The 16,382-nt window shown below is 38.6% G+C and overlaps 1 protein-coding gene across 4 annotated transcripts in view; it reads right to left on the reverse strand.

Moving 5' to 3' along the window:
- LOC146479004 (E3 ubiquitin-protein ligase rnf213-alpha-like) overlaps positions 1-16,382 on the reverse strand; it is a 102,653-nt gene that overhangs the window by 82,574 nt on the left and 3,697 nt on the right. For 3 of the 4 annotated variants that reach the window (XM_085111197.1, XM_085111198.1, XM_085111196.1), the window contains exons 2-7: positions 13,644-14,362; positions 12,705-12,878; positions 11,989-12,113; positions 10,816-10,989; positions 1,838-2,043; positions 660-967 (exon numbers count right to left, since the gene is read on the reverse strand). The exons of the other annotated variant lie outside the window; for it this stretch is intronic. In XM_085111197.1, the coding sequence (XP_084967323.1) occupies positions 660-967; positions 1,838-2,043; positions 10,816-10,989; positions 11,989-12,113; positions 12,705-12,878; positions 13,644-14,362 (1,706 nt within the window). The remainder of the gene's footprint in view (positions 1-659; positions 968-1,837; positions 2,044-10,815; positions 10,990-11,988; positions 12,114-12,704; positions 12,879-13,643; positions 14,363-16,382) is intronic. 4 annotated transcript variants of the gene reach the window in all.

A 16,382-nucleotide genomic window follows, 5' to 3' on the forward strand; every position in this document is an offset into this window, starting at 1 on the left:
CGCTCACTTTTTCGGGCCAAACTTAATATTTGAACATGATAAATAAGAACAATTGCCCGTTCAAAAAAATTATTTAATTACCAGTATATTCGTATACCACGGATGATATGGTCATCTGAAATATGGCAAAAATCTCTCTATCTAAGGAATAGCAAACATTGTATTCTTTACGTGGGCAACTTCAAATAAAAGAATGTTCAGGTCGAGATAAAATATAGTTTGGAAGCAAGCACAAGGGATGTAAAAACGATTGTGAAAGCATCAACTCGAGAAAACGTTGCCTTGTCTTGAACGAGAGTTTTGAAAATGTACTAATTTGCATAATTTTAATCGGGCCATCGAGCACGTTTAGGCCGATTTCGAACTTTCCCAATTTTTGCCTAAATAAAAATTTGCTGGAGTTTTTGAAAATTGTGGGCAAATAATAAGAAATTCAAATTTTCGCTTCTGTCGCCGGATTCTTTAAAGTTACTGACAACGGCTCCTTAATACTAAGAAAATATAGGATGTTTCCTCAATTTATAGGACTTTATAGGACAAGTCTGAAACAATAGGATTTTATAGGAATAAAGCACTCGCTTGAAACCCTGACAATGTCTTTATCTTATCCTTGTAACTTAATAATCTAAAGGGCTCTTGAGTAAAAAAGGGAAAAATACCTTTCCAAAATCAAAATTGCTGGGCTGGCGTTTCCGATAGTAACCCGATTCTTCTGTCCAAACGTTAGACACACATTGTGCAACGTTATGAAGCTTGACAATTGCCTCTGTGGCATTCATTTGCTCAACATCTTCGTCTGTGACGACAAACCCTTCCCATTTTGGCAGGAAACATATCAGCGCCCTTGTACGATACTCTGCAGTTTTGTCTTTGACAAAGTAACTCTTGACACTTTTCTTGAATTTCTCGACAAGGCTTTCTGGATCGATATACACGAACGCCACTCCGTCATACTGGTTCCATATAGCTGCAAAGAACAATTGGAAAATGTCACTAAAGCAAACTAGAGACGCAAGAAGACGTGTTACGAGACACTCTTGAGGAGTGATAAAACGAACTGAGGAAACCTGTAACAGAACTAGTTCTGAAACAGCAGCTGAGTAATTCTACGGGCAATTCTATCTAGCAATACAAGCCGAGTTCAAAACAATTCTGAGGACCCCAAAGCAGACCAAGGACTTTATTTGTTGACAGAGCAGTGATCCACTACCGTTTGTTTTTCTACCAAAGTTTCACGTTTTGAAGAAGAAAAATATGACGAAAGTAGTTCCACCAAGATAAAGTCAAAGATAATGCAAATGGAGCAAACGCTGAATAACTAGTTTTTCTGGAATGACAGGTCACATTTGTCTCCTTGCCTTTGGAAACGCTATACGACAAACTTTTGTAGAACGCGGTTACCTTTCAGACGTGGGGATAATCATCATGTCGCACAAATTTTTCTTTATATGTTTCCGTGTTGTTTCGAGCCATTTTTAAATTTAAAAAATTTAAATATTGTTAGTTTTACTTTACTGAGTTTTAATACGGAATATCGCGTTCGACACAGGGCACTACAGACAGGTTATTGGTGGATTCTAGCCCTTGATAACGATGTTCCTTTCCATAATAATTCTTCATAAATGGAGTGAAAGATACCTGTTTCCTTCAACCCGAAACTATAAGACAGTCAAGGAGTCATACACAATAAATAATTAATCACGAATGCGGGTACTGACACTTTATACCAAACACAGTCTCCTTCATTCCAGGGAAACCAAGTCCCTTAATTACAAGATATATAGAGGAAGAAAAGCTTCAATTCAAAGTCAATTTGCGAAATAAAAAATTTACTTACCGCCAGCCTTTACGTGACTTTCCGGAATTTTCAAGGCACGATTGACAATGCTGAAGTAAGAGAACTCGGATAAATCTTCCCAATATTTCATTCCATTTTTTACTACCAGGTATTTGTAGTATGTGCCTATGCGAGCTCGTTCAAGGCTTATTGTGAATTGACCACGAAAAAGCACAAGTTTGTCTTTGTCTTTGCTTCTGTCGATTCTAAATTAAGAGAAAAATAAGCAAAAGGTAAGAAAATCAATACCCTGACATATTTTATGCAACGCATGAACCCATTTTCGTTTTTGTTAAGTTTTGTTTGTTCGTTTGCTTTTTTGTTTGATCGTTTGATTGAGGAAGGGATAGTATGAAAAATACATGGTTGTTTTCACAACTTTCTAGCTATACTGTGTATCCCTGAGTGCGCCGCTGATCAATCCAACTGCTTAATAATCTAACTCCCAACTTTCATATTTATTCTATGTATATTATAAGCGAACTACTCCAGACACGGGTCATTTTACTTTCTTTGAAAGCTGGACTTTCTTTAGCATTTTGGTGAAACATCTTAAATGGTCAGCGGTTTTACAAATCGTCCTCTTTAGGGTCTTCCCAAAAGGAGGAGTGAAGTGGAGCGGCCACTTCCAGTGGCTGCCTCACTCCAGGCCTCCTAAGTTTTAGGTTTCCCAGTAGACATCGCGCGCGTTGTTTTTAAGCTCGAGGTCGAAAAAGCACGAGCAAGAGGTCGGAAAATAAACATGTCGGGTTAAATTGAGTCTTGTAAGTTTTCCTTCTTCTATCCATGAAGCATAAGGAAATCGGCAAGTGCAATCTTAATTCCATCCCTCTCCAATTTATCACATGAATTTCCCATTTAATTCCCACATTTAAAATCATACCAGATACACGAAACGTTCATTGGCTTAGACATTATGGTATCAACTTCCCCAGAAGGCTTTCAGCATTGCAGTACAGACAGCTAGAAAATCTATTTTATTGACATAACTGAAAGAAGCCTGCAGCTGGATGGTATGCCATGGTAACACAAACATTGTTTTTTGTTATCCTGTTTTAAAGCAACTTTCGTTTTGATCTCAGGTTAAAGCTTAAACATGCTTTATTGTATATTTCAGCACAACCTAAGCAAACAAAAAGCCAGCAATTGTCCAACATATTCAACCATGATCCTGTGCGGGTGTGCAATAATTTATTACATAAAAAAAATGCTTATGCGTAATTAACTAGTTTGCTCCGCAGGCAAGGAGCAGAAGCTGGTGCATTGGCAGCGCTTCCAGATGAAGTTGGAGGGGGAGGGGGTATCATGGGCGAAAACTGATGCGAAGTAGGAGTTAAACAGATTGGCTATTTCCCGAGGATTTTCAGCTGAAGATCTTAACGGCGAACGATTACCAGGGCCAGAAAAACGAGAAATTCTCTTCGTTACACTCTCTTCGTGACGGACTCCCTGTGTTAGACTGCGGGCGGTCTCTCTTTTGCTCGAAATTCGAAGCGCAAGCGGCAAAGCCGCGAGTAGCTTTTTTCTATTTGCCACTGATTTCATTGATACGCGACCTTCGAATAAAAACTGCCGCGAACATTTGGCGATTCGCTTCCATCAATCATGCGCTCCTTATATGGTGTTATAGAAATGCCGCTGGTGCCTACTATTATACCAAAGTACAAATTGTGCTTTTAGTGCTGTTTAGTGACTCGCAGTTTGCTTGGATCGGTCGCCTTCACGAACCTTCACTCGAGGCGAGAATTGAACGAATTCGCTTTTCAGGCGTGAACACAGGTCTGTCTGAATAAATTTTTCAATTAAGAAAGCTTATTGTCTGTTTGTCTGTGTGTCTTGATTCACGGAATTTCTTCACCATGCGATCTTATGTAGACCGTGTGATGGGTGAGCCAAACCACACCTATTACTGTCCCCTGTGTATTAAAGTGTAAACAAACCAAAATCCTCCAGCGCATACCAAATTCGCCCATATGACAGCACGATCAAATTACGCTGCACAATTCTGGCACTGACTAGAGCTGACAGAGCTGTTCATTTACCCCTCTGAATTTTATACAACATGGCTTTTTAACTACAATATTCTTTAAAAATAAAGTAGTAGCGACATCCAGTCATAGACTGCCTTTTATTTCACCATGAGGTGCATCTAAGATAATGATGGATTTTAGCGACAAAGGAGTATTTGTGGTTCCAGTGGTGATGATAAATTTTGGCGACAAAAGGGGTTTTTGTAAGAATACCTTTTCACCCCGATACCCTTATTTTCTGGGCTTTCTGTAACAGATGTTCCAGCTTTTTCACTGGTAACACGATCTGGGCTCACGATCGCAAAATGTCACGCTTAACGTGTTATATGACACGCGTGCGAAAAGACATACGGGCGATATGGCACGCGTATGATAAAACAAACCTCACAGAACATCCAATTTACAGAAAGTTAACTCAACGAATCTATTTCATGATCACTGGAATGGGGCAGAACTTTAATGACAAAATCAAAGCGCTCTGTGAGTGACCAGTCAATGAAGTATTTCAAATTACGTCTACAGTCATTTGTTTATTAAACACGCAAAAAAGAATATAAACTTCACTCCCACTGTTCCTTTCGAAATGGAAGGCAACGCAAAGGTCGAAGTGTACGTTCATTCTTTTAGTGGTTTTGCGTGATTGCCAATGGACAAAACATCACGACACAAAAAAGTGTCCAGGTTTTAGAAGAGCTTTAAATAAAAGAAGTTGGGTTTATAAAGTGGAAAGACACTGCAGCTCCTGTGGCAATTGAATAACAAGCAGAAACCGTCCAATTTTCCTTCCAAGAACCGTCGTAATATTTTCTTCCTCAATGCCGCGTCGCCAGATGAGACTTGATACACGTAAACGATTTTGGTTGCCTACCACGTGACCGAAATCTTCCGGCTGTTTTAGGCGTGGCAGTTCCTTTTCTGCATCCAAACGACGGCTTCTCTCAACGGAAACGCGTTCAGTTTTGCTAAAGCCCGGGTGCTTAAGTTGCTATTTTGGCTTTGTCCAACCACAGGTCACCAAAGCGTATGTGACACAGGTTACCATGTAAGCGTGATTAAAGAGTTTGTATGGAGTTAAAATTAAATCGAAATTTAGATAACAATATTCCCTAAAAAACCCACCAAAAAATATACTGAAGTCTGAAAAAGCTTGCCCGGTGTGTTTTGCTGTGTTTTCAATGCTCTACAGTGCTTACAAACGCTGTTTTGAGCGGTTTATCTCTCAGCAGCTGGTCCACGTGCATCACTGTATTACGTTAATGGAAAGGTAGGAAACTACAAGTCGAATTTCAATGAAATTTGGCCCGTCATTTAAGGAGAGCACTTCGAAAACCTCGTTCTGTACCAGCCAGCCGGCCTTGTTGTGGCCTTTTTCAGTAACGCGTAAAACATTATTTTGTTCATCGGTTAGCCTGCAAGATGGTACAATTGAGCTAGGTTCGCATTAACGTGACAAGAGAATATAAATAGATATACAACTTATACCGAATTGCTTCGACATATTTGCTCATCCACGAAAGTGACTACATCTTGAAGCGGATGTAACTTCGTACCAAAGTTTGATTGTATTGACTGTGACCTACCGAATCGACTAAACACTCATCGCCAGATCTTGTCAAACGACTTAGATTATTTTTCTTTGCCGCCCTCCTGCTCGCAATGAATAAACCGGTAATGAGAACTTCGAAATACAAAAGGTTTAATAAGCAAAACATTGACCTTAAACGTTTTTTAAAAAATGTTGCCGTTCTCGGCAAAACAACAACTTTGCGAAACTCTAGGTTTTTTGGAAAACATGTATACAAAGACAAATTTTCAGTTTCTTTCAGTCAGCTTTTATTCAATAAAAGCCAACTCGTAAGTTAACGAGTTGGAAAATCGCGAAGTCAATTCATAATAAAAAAAATTAATAATACAAAAGTCAATTCATATTCTCAAGAGACGTTTCTTGCTTTCACGCCAAGCACGGCTGGCTTGTACAGAACTGCACTTTGCCGGGAGGGGGTGTGTGTGGTTTGTTACGTGCCAAAGGCTTCCCGTGGATTTCCCTGGCTGGGCACATTTTAGTACTCGTGCCTAGGTTTGACCGTGAGTTTGTTCCAACACGGCTCGGTCGGCGGCAAAAATGGCACCGGATTTGAAATGAACTTTGTTTTCAACGAAGGCCTGTGTCTCAATAAATGAACTCCTCCGTAAATAAGCTACCAAGGAGGGACCGCAGATCATCCTTCTTGCCATATGGTGAGGCAGGTAAACGAGAGCCTAAGTTTCAAGCAAATTTTAGCGAGGTTTTCGAAGTGCTCTCCTTAAATGACGGGCCAAATTTCACTGAAATTCGACTTGTAGTTTCCTACCTTCCATTAACATAATACAGTGATGCACGTGGACCAGCTGCTGAGAGATAAACCGCTCCAAACAGCGTTTGTAAGCACTGTAGAGCATTGAAAACACAGCAAAATACACCGGGCAAGCTTTTTCAGACTTCAGTATATTTTTTGGTGGGTTTTTTAGGGAATATTGTTGTCTAAATTTCGTTTTAATTTTAACTCCATACAAACTCTTTAATCACGCTTACATGGTTACCTGTGTCACATACGCTTTGGTGACCTGTGCTGAAACGAGCACACGAGTCATCTGACATTTTCTCGTAGCCCTCGTTAGTACGTGTCGCGTTAAAGAACGTCTAATAAAGATGAATTGAATAATTTTGGTTTCACACTCGATTGAGAAGAGCTCCCTGGTACTGTCGAAAAACTGTGAAGAATGTTTAATTATTTTTAAAGTAAGCGTACGTTTATACCGCTGGATGAAACACAGCTTGCGTGCCGATCAAGTTTGCGATTGTTTGACAAGACGAGAGAACGGTAAATTGAATGAAATTCAAAATCTTAGACACGGCTACCGTGACATGTTGGTCACTTGCGTGCCATTTTACTGGCTGGCGTGCCATTTCACCCGGTGCTGTGTTTGACACACTTCGTTGTTCGATCCAACACGCACCTTTGTCTTTACCGTGCGATACGAACAAAAGAAAATTTTAACTAGCCGTGCATTCTAACACACTACTCAGATGCCGGCGTGTCATTTCACTCTCTGCCTATTGTTTAGCGTGTCAATTTGGCGTGCCCGTGCATTCACCTTTTTCCCTGTTTTCCCGTGGAGGGTCACATTTTGGCTTTATCCAAGTGGACGCAAATATAGAAATTAATACGTCAAGCGTTGATTATCGCTGTGCATCAGCAAACTTTCAGTGTTTACATTTGTTCTGGTGAATAGATCTTATCGCTCACACTGGACCCCGAATGAAATTTATTTTCGAAGCTTTAGTTTTAGATTCCCACCTTACCCTTAGCCTTTCACCCACGGAATGGTCTTGAATCTTTACGGGAAAAAAGCAAGGTCACGTGACCGGGACTTGTGACATCACCAGATGAAAGCCATACACAAGCATTACTCAAAACTATGGTTGAAGCTAGGATATCCAGGATTAGGGTTAAGATCTAGGGTTAGGGTTAAGTTCTGGCCCCTAGGGTGATGTACGTGCGAGGGCTATTGTTTGGACGAGGGTAAGTCACGTGACAGACACTCCCACCCAACTTTGACACTATTGGATAAATGCCTGTTGTCCTTTGGCTATCTTGAGTCTAAAATACTTTTTCATTTAAGCCGAAATTTCAAAATAACTTCCACTCTTACTCTGATTTCGTCCTTTCTTACAACGTTGGTCATTTTTGGGCTCATGCCAGCTACACTCCCCCTCTAGCTCTAATTTCCTGTACTCAGATCTCTACAATACTTTGTAAAAATACTAATATCGATGAGATTTGCCGATTGGCATGGTTTCCGAGTTGAAATTAACGAGTGGCTGACAACCAGTATCTTTAGTTAACCCTTTCACCGCTAAAGGCGACTAATGTCGCCGTTTTAGAGGCTACAACTTTCAAGATTGAGTACCCCAGAGTACCTCAGGGCTCCATTTTAGACCCGATGTTATTTCTCATTTATGTAACTAACTTGCCCGATTCGGTCCTGACAAGCCATGTTGCCATGTTTGCCGATGACACAAAGATATATAAACAAATTAAGTCTCAGGAAGATGCTGCGTACCTACAATCTGACATGTTTGCTGGGTAGTTGACAGACATCACAGTTGCAGCTGGCTGGGATTTTCATTTGTTAAAAGTCCACTTCTGTCCAGGATCAATCTTGTTAGCAAGAATTTGCTAGCAAACTATTTTCGCAATTGTCGCAAAGAAAACGGCTATTAGAAAAGTATAGAAGAAATAACAAAAATCGCAAAAGTAACAAGACATTTTCTTGCCATGTGAAAAGATTGAGTAACAAATACGGCGAAAATAGCAAGAATGACAAATTTAACGAAAATCAAAACTTAGAAAGTGAAATGGTGAAGTAGTGCTTCGAGAAGTCCGCAAATTTCGCAAAAATCGCAAAAGTAACAAGACTTTCTCTTGCTATGTGAAAAGACTGAGTAACAAATATGGCGAAAATAGCAAGAATGACAAATTTAACGGAAATCAAAACTTAGGAAGGGAAATGGTGAAGTAGGGCTTTGAGAAGCCAGCAAATTTCGAAAAAATCGCAAAAGTAACAAGACTTTTCCTTGATATGTGAAATGACTGAGCAACAAATATGGCGAAAATAGTAAGGATGACAAATTTAACCAAAATCTACACCAAGAAAGTGAAATGGTCAAGTAGGGCTTCGAGAAGTCCGCAAATTTCGCAAAAAAATTGCAAAAGAAACAGGATTTTTCTTGTTATGATAAAGAATTGAGTAACAAATATGATGAAAACATCAAGAATACAAATGTAACAAAATTCTACACTAGTTGAACAACAACCACCAAGTGAATATTATTAAGATGTGTATGCCCGTTCATTAATTTTAAATAACAATATCAGTTACAAACGTGAAGCTACTTATAATTACTGTCAGTAGCAAAATACCGTAATATGAATCACTGTATGCTTCGTTCTTAATTCCATCAACATACAGCTACACAAGGTCGATGCTCGACATATCTCTAAAAGTCTTGCTCGCTGGCAGTGAAGAGCGGGTATTTTTTTCCCCAGGAACGTTAAATAGTAGCCAAGATTGACGTAGGGACACTCAGCTAGTGTTTACTGAAACATACGATTAATTTTCCCTAAAATTGTTGTTGGATACTCCTACTTATCCTTATTCCGAAATACAGTCAATCGAACGCAACCTTAAAGTGTGAATGGAATTTTAAAAATTCATGATTGTAAGAAATTGATGTTCAGTTATATTGGAGATATTTTTCCTGTTAAAACTTGAATTTCTCTATGCTTCATTTTCACAACTGCTTTGTTGTGTACATTACTGGGATGGCTTATCAGCAGAAAGTCAACCAATGAATATTGATGCTTTATGCATCGAAAAATCACGGTAAATTTACAATTTGTAGGTTGAACTTCTCCTCACGATATCTTTTATGTGCATGTTCAAATTGACCGTTACATCATAAGTACACGTACATTATTAACCAGACAGATCAAAGGAACGATGACAATATCGTAGAATTCCAAAAGTTAAGGACCCCGTAACCTAGAGATTTAAAAGGACAAAAGGGGCCCCTACTATCGGGTAGCCGCCAGTTTCGGATTGTTAAAAAACGTTTGTAATTGAATAAAAGGTCATTCCTTTTATACATGTTATCAACTCCCCACATGAACAAAGCAAACTGTAGCAAAAAGGGCCCCAAATGTTCGTACTGTATAAAAAAAAAATAATGTTCGTATTATAATCCACTTAGCTACTGCATCATTTGACTCTGCTGACACATACAGCTTTTAAATGATAGTTTCCAGCAGGATTCAGTCAAGTTTGGAAATAAAATCACAAATGATCCTGCACGTTGTTTAGTGCTACGCTAAGGCTGTTCCGTCCTATTACAATAGTAGAGCCGGTCCAAAGATTTTCACGTTCTACGTTATCTAATGCAATGTTGATACAAATTGAGCAGGCACGAGCCTATGGGTGATATCCACTGCAATTAAGAAAGAGGAGACATTTTTGTGTTCCAGTTACTAATATTACGTAAAATTCTTTAATCACATGTACGTCGATCGAAACAGAGACAATTTATTTGGAGGATGTTACTATAGGGTCAAAAAGTACCACTTGAAACGATAATCCCATAGTTGTTAAGTTGTTATTTTCGGAGGGCTGCTATTTTTGGATTTCCATTCGGGGAGGGGGGGGGGTTACCTTCGGAATTCTACGGTAGTCAATAACCACAGTCATTTTGACAACCAATATACATTTATTCTTCGAATGATAAGAATTGAATTACATATTGCGTTTAGCCGGTTGACACTTGTAGTAATATAAATAATAATGATGATAATAATAGTAATAATAATAATAATAATAATAATAATAATAATGATGATAATGATGATGACAATAATAATAATAATAATAATAATAATAATAATAATAATTTTTATATATGTATATATAATTTATTGATTTATTCACGTGCTATTTTAAGTTTCGCTTGGCTCACAGGTTACGTTACGCGCCCTGTGGTGCTTTCTTGTACTGTGCATACAGATAGTTTTACTGCGCATAATAATAATTATAATAACAATAATAATAATTATAATAATAATTCATTTGCTTGTTACATGAAAAAAAGCAAACTTTGTAAAAAGTATCTAAAACTAGCGACCATCAACTTAAAAAACAATAGATTAAACTAAATGGTAACGCATTAAATATCTCAACCAGTAAGAGAAAACAGATGAACCTTAAAACTGATTCAACCCGCTGCCAGGACTCCAGCCTTTCAAATTCCTGGGGGTTACCGGCTACCGTCAAACGGGGGCCGGGTACGTAGACACGGAGTTTCAAGACAGCAAAACACTATATGGCACAACGCTCCATCAACTAATGAACACTTACCCTACTGCAATCATGTCAACACAGTTTGCTTGAAAGTACCCAAACTCTGCCCCTTGTGCTCGTATAAACAAGTTTTCTTCCGTCATTTTAAAATTTGATGCAAGTAAAACTTGGAAGACTACCGTTACCCCAGCTTCAGGTGGAACTTGCTGAAGGCTTGGAGGTGGTCGGGTCCTGTAGAAAGATTGGAAAAGAAAATTTCCTGGCAAGCAGTCTTGACAGGTGAAAACCTGTCAGAAGGTTTATATATAGATACCCATAATTCGAAAAGTTCCGGAAAAGGGGGCATCCTCACTCTTGAGTAAGAAACTCAGGCTTATATTAATGGTACAGATAACCTTATATCAATGCGGGGATTTACAATTTATTGAAAATAAATCATTGACCTCAGTATGTTTGTTTTAGTGTGAGATGTCTGATTCTGGAAAAGATGCTTAGTTTATCTGAACTAGGGAAGCAGCTACTTTTATGAATGAATTTTTTTATACAACACACGCTTCTATGTGGCTCACATGACCGTCAGTTCCAAAGAGATCATGAAAAACAAAACGTTTAGAATAATTAGCAACAAAAAATACACGCACAATTATAACTAATCTAAGTCCCGTTACCTTCCTCTTTTGCGATCTCTCGAGTTTTTTCTCTGAGTTCATTCCTGTTCTAGTTTTTCGTAATTTTATAATGTTTGCGCTTTTTCAAAAATCGCAGGAACGGCTCGATAGATTTTTTTTTTAAAAATTCACCATGTATTTTTTTTAAGTCAAAAATATTATTCCAGAGTTATTTTTAACATTGATTTATAGAACACTTTCAAAATTAACGATAAAAAGGTTCTGTCAACCAGCGAAAAAGTTTGCTGTGATTTTCAGTTCAGCTTTATTCCTATTCGCTAGTTCTGAACGGTTGAGTTGAATGGTTTTCGCACGCTGCCTGAGGTGAAAATGGGATTCTTTTTTTTTTTTTTTTGGTATTTTGTTAACTTGTGCGATTCAAGAAAAATTCATCACCTGACTCGTGAATTCCACGTTAAATTTCACTTGAAAAACCGCATGAAGTTTAACGTGGAATTCACCTGTCAGGTGATTAATTTTTCTATAAAATACCGAGTTGTTGTGAACAAATGTTGTGAACAAATTGTTTCCTCTCATGATTTTTCCTTTTTTCCATACTTACAGCGCTAGCGGCTTCTCCGCATTGCTTTTCTCTTTTTCTCCTTTCTTTTGATTCTTCTTGTTTTTCTTATTTCCAGAAATCTCTTCTGGTGGCATGTCACCTTTCCTATACCACGCCCCCTCCATCTGGCAAACAGTAGTTCAGAACAACGTTACTGATTTTAATCCATTTCTAACTGGACATGCATGCAACTGTCATGATAAAAACCAAACAAAACTGAACTGTTAAGTTGAGAGTTCAGTGTCTCCCTGTTGCTACGGATGGGGTGGTAAAATGTATCGTCTTCAGCAACTCAATAAATCTCCAAATGGTCTCTCCTAAAACTGAGGATTTAAGAGGAAATGTTGGCTCGATTCCAACGTAAGTCTTATTACAGGGAATGGCTACAATGCTACTTGGGTAAGTCAATTGTTAGAACTAAAATTCTCAGTCACAGTCACTGCGAATAGATTTCCTTTGTATATACGAATCCCTTTCCCATTTGGATCAGGCCTCGTTTTACAAGAATAATTGGAAGCAGACACCAAGAAAAGAGGGGGAAAATTCAAATTGGTAGTGGCATTTTTATGTTGTTCACCGCCTTAACAATGTTCTTTGGTCTTTGAACACTTATTGGCCAAACAGTATTTTAATTTGAATGTACAAAAAACATTCGTTATCTTAGTTTCTGGTTTCATCTTTGTTATTTATTTCTCAATTTCAAAGATTATCGTTACCTCGTTTGCTTTTTTGCCATTGTCATTATTTTCTGGTCCAGTGAGAGGATGTTGTGAAACAGTCTCGGCTGTTACCACGGCTGTTGATGAGGGAGGACCATTGGATTGCTGTTGCTTTTTTTTGTTGGCGGCCGCTTGTCTCGTGACCGGGCCACTTGGCAATTCCGCTAAACTCTACAAGCATATCAAAAATAACCATTACAATTTGCTTGAATGTGACTGGCTCTTTCTTACACTACCAATGCTGCAAAGTTGTAATCAGGCAGTTGACTGTAATCGGATAGGAGCTACGAGCTCATCAGACTAAAAACTGAACTTAATCAGCAATAGTAACCCATAAGCTATTCTTTGTCAAAATAGAGGATTTCTTCTCCCCTCTCAAGTCTAACTAAATTTTTTTGTAACATCCATTTGTTTTCGGAAAATGTCATAATTGATTACAGGACTTTGTGTCGTTCGATTCGGTCTGTAATCATCAGACCTAATTGATGCGCTTTTGAATATTGTATAGAAAAGGCGCACTATAAGTAATAAATTATTATTATTACCTAATCGACTTTAATCGGACTCTGCTCAATCCTATTACCATAACTAATGCAACCAGTGAGCGATAACCTTCACTTTGTAGTATAGTTTTAGCTGACTTTCCAAAGTACTTACCATTATTTCTTTAAAAAAATCACAGACAATATTGTTTGTTTCGATTTCATGTATGCGACTCCGGCAAAATCTTCTAAATGTTTGGTTAGGTTTGGTGTTTGTTTGTTTGTTTGTTTGTTTGTTTGTTTGTTTGTTTGTTTGAATTAAAAATCAAACCATGAACTGAAACTAAGTACGTTTCCTGCACGTCTTGCATCAAAGAAAAGCCGCGTAACTCCATTCAATGTTTTGGCTCCGGTTTAACTTCAATATTAAATTTAAAAAGGCAAAAAAGCTTACCACATTTGTTTTATTATCCTCCTTACGAGACGCTGAACCTGGAAGATCATGAGTTTCCGGGAGTTTTTGCTCGGACTCTTTCAGTGAAGACGCAGTGTCTTTAGAAGTTCCGCTGTCAGAAGAATGAGTGGCTGCTGAATCGCACCCAGAACCTTGTCTACTTTCACTCAGGATTTTCTCTTTCTCTTCCACCACTTTGACTTCAACTACCTGCTGTCTTCGATCAGTCTGTGTCATCTGTTCACTATGTACAGATTTCTCTTGGGTTACGTCTTGCTCCACCTCAGAGGGATTTGGGCTGCTTTCCTCAAGCTCAGCAGGACCTTTCACTTTTTGCACTAAGGTATCAACTTTAGTGGTATCGCTTGTACGTGAAATGGCCACGACGGAACCATCACTTTCTATATTACCATTGCCAAGTTCTGCTTTGGTAACGGGCGTTCCCTGCCTTTCTAACGAGCCTGTCTCATCACCAGAAGTTGGTCCAGATGCACTTGGCTTTTCTTCTTCCTGACATTGAGACGTACTGGCAGTAGGGTCACCTTCAAGGTGCTGATTACTTTCTAACGGCCCAGCTCTTTCTTCAACTGGTGTTTGGTCACGTTCAGTGATAGCAGTGCCATGGTCGGCATCAGGCTTAAATGTAACTTCATGCATTTGACTAGTCGAGAGCTGCTGTTTCTCTGCTTCAGTAGGAGCATCTTTCTGCTGTTCTTCACCTTAATTTAAAATAAGAGACAAGGACAAAATTTGACCTCTTCAGGTTACATTCACGTTATTATCAAAGCCAACCCCGTCCTTCGAATACGGAATACTTGTAAAACGGGGATACGTAGTTCTGACTTAGTAAAGAGGCAAAAAACCGGCAAACGTGGAATTTCGGACCGGTACAAACCTAACCTACGTCGAGAAGAATAGAGAGTCTAACACTTTTACACAAATATTTTAGGAAAATATGCTCAACCCTTTTAATTTTGTTGTGAAACCGATATGAAAACAAAATTGTTTGGATCCCCTATCTGATTACATGTTCGGCCTTCAAGTTTCTTTATTTATGGAATGGACGAAATTATAATTACCAGAAATGGTGCACGAAGTAAACATGTTCTATATCTATATAAACTAATCTCCCGGTCTCCCGTGCTGGTCACCAAATCTCCCTGAAAAAAGCATCTTTTGATGTATCCCCTACATTCAACACAGCGTTTGAACCCAACTATTAAAAGTCACAAAATGTCGGTTCCTGGAATTCTAGCCAGTGCACAGGCTCCCAAGTGTGGTATAGGACGTAAAGAAAAATCGAGCTCGGAGAGGGGCAAGAAAGAAAGGGAGGGAGACGCCCTCCCTTCCTTTCTCGCCCCAATACCGCGCTCCGCTTACCCGGCTCGCCAATTTTTCTTTTCACCCTATAACGCACTTGGGAGCCTGTTCACAGGCTATGGAAATCACTTTAAGGTTCCTGGGTGCATTTTCGTGCATCATCTCACATATTTACAGAAACTAAAAGAAACTGATCGATTAAATTGTGGAAGTTGGGGGAGGGCAATTCCCCCCCCCTCCTCCCTTGAGCAGATGTTATGAATCTCCATGGCTTTTCAGAACTTTATCTGAAAACAATTTGGTGAGGTCGGCCAGCGCTCATTGAATTTGGAGTTGCCATGGCAACAAAGGTTTTGACTTGCATGTTTTTTGAGAAAATGAAACGTTCCTATTCTAAATGAAGAAAAATATGTTCTCTTACAATAATGTTTATTTTTTTAGCTTGTTTTAGTGTTCTTCTATATGTAATTACTTTTCATTCAATTTTTGAAGTTTATTGAAGTTTTGGAGAAAGTCAGAATTTCAAGACAACAGCTGCACTAATGACATAATTATCACGTCACATGACATCATAATTTTTCATTACAGTCCTCAAAGGAAACATCCTTGAGTGTTATATTTACCCTCTACATGTCAGAGTTATGGAGGAGGAATTCCCCCCCCCCCCCCCCCCGGCCAATTTCATTACAACATCACAAAGATGGCCCTTTACACGGGAAACCTTCTGAACACACTATGTTGGTCAGTAGTTGTCATGCAATTATGGCAACCTTCTATCTAAAACAGTGTTCAATTAGATGATGATCATGCAGATGATGATGATGATGATGATGATGATGATGATGATTATTTTTATTATTATTACTACTATTATTATTATTATTATTATTTATTTATTTATTTATTTATTTATTTATTTATTTATTTATTTATTTATTTATTTATTTTGTTATGGTAGTAATAGAATTTGACAACTTTAACCTGACCTCCTTTTTAATTTTTTCTTCAATAACAATATTATATCAACAATGATCCTCCAATTGATTGTCTTTTTGTATATTTCTTTGCTGATGATACACGCTTGCTGCCATAACATCCCATACTAAGAAGCCATTTCAGAGGCTTGTGAATTGTTTCGCTAAAGCATGCAGATTTTGGCCAGACCAATCCACAAGACGACCGAGATCATGGGCCAGGATATCAACGCTGCTCCTGGTATGTCGATTTAAGTAAGGCAGTGTTCGCAATGGTATGCTTCAGGCTTGGAAGAAAACCATAATGACCACCAGCATAAAGTTGAAGGTGTAGTGTACCCTTGATCTAGCTAATGGCAGTGAGATCTCACCTCTCTACACCCACCTGGAATGCTTTCACATAGCCTTCCACATGTGCCGACAAAGAAGAAATATTCTAGCAGGC

Source organism: Pavona decussata, unplaced genomic scaffold (genome assembly GCF_977016875.1).
Source record: "Pavona decussata unplaced genomic scaffold, jaPavDecu1.1 SCAFFOLD_61, whole genome shotgun sequence".
Lineage (NCBI taxonomy): Eukaryota > Metazoa > Cnidaria > Anthozoa > Scleractinia > Agariciidae > Pavona > Pavona decussata.